At 37.6% G+C, this 3,791-nt stretch overlaps 1 protein-coding gene across 2 annotated transcripts in view; it reads right to left on the bottom strand.

The window, feature by feature from the left end:
- The window catches only part of NR3C2 (nuclear receptor subfamily 3, group C, member 2), a 359,380-nt gene that overhangs the window by 180,004 nt on the left and 175,585 nt on the right, over positions 1–3,791 (bottom strand). For both annotated transcript variants that reach the window (XM_011956685.1, XM_011956695.1), the window contains exon 3: positions 1,776–1,915. In XM_011956685.1, coding sequence (XP_011812075.1) covers positions 1,776–1,915 — 140 coding nt within the window. The remainder of the gene's footprint in view (positions 1–1,775; positions 1,916–3,791) is intronic.

The following is a 3,791-nucleotide window of genomic DNA, read 5'->3' as shown; positions in this document are numbered from 1 at the left end:
TTGACATACCACTTACTTTGTTTACTAATTAAGTGAGTCAGAAAGGCAGATTCTTATATTGGAAAGCATACAGTGGCCTGAGAAAGGTGCCTGATGTAAATTTCACCTATTTATCTTCTACTGAACCAATCGTATAATTAAGGAAAGAGAGAAGGAGGCAGGAGAAGCCTTACAAAAGCAAACTGACTTCAGTAGTGTGCAAATTTATTTTTCCTACTTTCTGAAAAATTGGCCTTCTGGTAACAGAACCCACATTTTCCTAAGGGAAACGTCCTTCCCCATTCTCGGTCTAGATGGTTCAGGTTGTCCAACTCCAGCCAGAACCAGCCTATCCGACTGCTACATTTTCCAGCCACAGACACTGGGGCAGAGGTGGGCACGTGAGCCAAGTTCAATCTGAGGAGATTCCACTGGGAGCTTTTATAGGAATTGCTAGGAACAGAAAACCTCTTTTTAATGGAGGTCTGGTAGCTGTCTCAGCACCACGAGAGAACGTGCATGAGAACAGAGCCAGAACAAAACCAAGCGACTGAGCGAGCGGGATTGAGTTCTAACGACCTGGCTTAAGACCATGGCTTGCCTGAAGCCAAGCATACACTAGGACTTTCCAGTATGTGGGCCAATGCATTTCCAATGCTGCTTCAGTCAGTTTGCTGAATTTTCTATCACCTGTAACCAAGCGCTCATAATCCTGAGAAAGAATTACTGAGCTCCTTCTACCAATTCAATGCTAGGTTTGAGGACCACCAAATAATGAATAGTGTAAATAATGTAAAAATCATGTAATATCAATTAAGGCAAAAATCAATCTCAAGAGAAAGAATAATTACTTGGTTAACTTTTTCATTCCACAACTAAAGATACAACCTTGTGATCTCTGGCAAAACAGAGGGAAAACATTCAAGTCACTTATGTTTAAGCCTCTGAAGCACCAAATCATCTCTAAGAAAACTTCCCTGAGAAATAAACCTTAGGGAGTCTTCATGCGGAGCCCCTTAGTGAATGTAATTGTCTATTACACAATGAATCTTTTACTAATCGCAAAAATTCTACACTTTCATCAGACACAGTTTTCAATATCAATAAAACCATCTGGTCTAAGTCTGATGGTAACTAACTGTTTATAAGTGAGGATGGGGAAAGGTAAAAATAAATTAAAGACAATTTCTCCTTAAGGAGTACAATCTTGGGTCAGAAGCAAAAGCTAGCCTAACTATGCATAGTGAATCTCAGTCAGGTTTTTCATTTAACATGCTCATTTGGAAACTTTCAGGAGGAATAAAGGCGGGACTCACACAGGGACCTGGGGCTTGAACCAGCTGGTAAATGAAATTATTCTGTATGGAACACAAATCACAGACTTGATTCTGATATTAATGTTTTAATTTGCCACAAACATATTCATACGGAAACCCAGAAAAGGCAGAAATCATGTATTCTGTGTGTGCCTAGTAAAACTGCTATTCCAGAACACACAAATTAAATTTACGATGACACGGTATTATTTTTGAGTCTTACTGAAAAACAAACTGTGACAAATGACAAAAAAACCTCTTTGGTTGATCCTTGCTCAGAATTTCAAATTTTGCTCATTAAATATTGCTCTGTGGAAAATCTCCAGGTGGTTTTATACAAGGCACTATTACTGTTTATCACTGACAGATGAAATCAAAATTCTTTTTGAAGAATTCCCAATAATGCTATAGCATTAGCTGTACAAGTAAACTACACACTAGGAAAAAATACATAAAAGGAACACCCACATGAACATTTACCTTCCACTGCTCTTTTGAAGAAAACTTTGCAGCTGCCACAGGTGACTACCCCATAATGACATCCTGAAGCCTCATCCCCACACACCAAACATATTTTTGAAGGTCTTGAAGATCCAGTAGAAACACTTCGTAAAGTAGAGCTGGGGAAAGAAATTGAGATTTAAATAACTACACTGTAAAGGTACATTTAACATGCTGCACAGCTTAGCTCAAAATTTGTCAGTAATCATGGTTCCAGACAAGAATTCAGTATGTAATAGTCACATACTACATGACTCAGCAAAATAAAGGTAAAACCTGATATGAATGGAGCAATGCTATCAAGGCTATTGTATAGCAAAGCCTCTTCTCGGTACTGAGAAATAAGAAATAATCAAATGTAAACCTCTTTCCTTCTTTTCCTATTTTTGGAGAAGGTTTACCAGAAAACCACATTATGTGCACTTTAAGTGGGCAATGCAAAGAATCTTGAACCAAGTCATCAGTGACGTATTTGCTGTCCTTTTGTTTCTGCATCAAAGAGCAATAATAATATTACTCAACACTCTTCAGACTCACATTATATATCTCAATTATGCCAAAAAATTTTTAAACCTCCCCTTTCCAAAATAATCCACTACCTTAAAAAAAAAAATCTTGTCTCAACTGCCAGCAGTTTTATCCCTCTAAGCTCCCGCATTTTTTCATGTTATCTTATATAGATGTGTTCTAATTACTTCATTTTGCTTACTAATTTGAAGGGACACAGCCAATAATAAAACAAAAAGCCAAACAGGGTTTGATATAATATATCTTGATATATTGTGTTACTTGATGACACTCCCTAAATAAAATGTTTTAACTTCTGATAAGGAATCACAGTTCAGTGACAGTTTAGATATGTACCAGGCAGGCAAACACATTGATTTTTCAATTTGCAGTCCACATACATTTCTTGAATATTTACCTGCAGGTCCTGTGCAAGATGCCAAGGGAAAAAAATACAAAAATCCAGTCTCTGCCCTCCAAGTTGGTGGGGGCATAAACCATTATGAAGATCCAGTAGCAAAACTTCATAAAGTAGAACTGGGGAAAGTGCTATGGTGCATTATGGTAAGCGCTATGGTGCAGGGTAACGGGGGAAGCACACTGTGAAGAAAGGAATTACAAAACACTTCCCCAAATGTGTCAGCTAACCTGAGTTTTGAAGCATGACTAGGTGAGAGCCAGAGTAAGAAAGGGGGCAGAGGCGGAAGAGTGTGCAGTGGCTCAGAGAAATGGGATCTGGATGGGCTCAGAAAACTTTGGGTAGAGTTGCTCTTTGTCCCTTTTATCACCTTGCTGTCAAAGCTTTTGCCTCCATGCCAAACAGCAGAAACATGGAAAAATGACAATGAAAAGGCTAAAATGGTTATGTTACAGTGAAGATTTCTCTATTTTTCAAGTCTGCTAAAATGTGATAATATTGCTTTAATATTTGTTTAAAGTATTTCGAAGTATACTCTCACCAAAAACAAATGAAAGAACAAGCTATACAGCTGCTTAGAGCATGACTGCCGTTCTAGAAAATGACTTCTTAAATCAAGGACTGAAATAATGTTCCCCAAAGTTGTTTCTCCTTCTGAGAAAAGTGCTCTTTATTATTTTTATTGGTATCCTTTGACTTCTTTATGGCATTCAAAACATTCCATTTCAGCACCAGTAACTTCTTCAACATATTAGCTAGTAAAACTCAATCCATACCCTGTGTGACTTGTCTTACACTTCACAAGAAAATGCCACGGCTTTGTAAATATTTAGAACATAACCTAAAATCATCATGAAAACGTAATTGCTTTTTCACAACTACAAGCATACATGGGATTTTTATTTAACATTTCTGTGGGCCTTGATCCCAGTACTATTTTATTGGGATCTTAGCTTCAGTCTTTGGAACTCTCCTCTTTTTCTATCCCTTTCTATTACTTTCTTGGTGATCTCATCTAGTCTCTTGGCTTTCAGTATCACCAATATGCTGGTGACTTCCAAATATTTATC

This window comes from Colobus angolensis, unplaced genomic scaffold (genome assembly GCF_000951035.1).
Source record: "Colobus angolensis palliatus isolate OR3802 unplaced genomic scaffold, Cang.pa_1.0 Scaffold111, whole genome shotgun sequence".
Classification (NCBI taxonomy): Eukaryota; Metazoa; Chordata; class Mammalia; order Primates; family Cercopithecidae; genus Colobus; species Colobus angolensis.
Note: the sequence above shows the minus strand (reverse complement) of the source record. Positions and strands in the feature narration are given on the sequence as shown.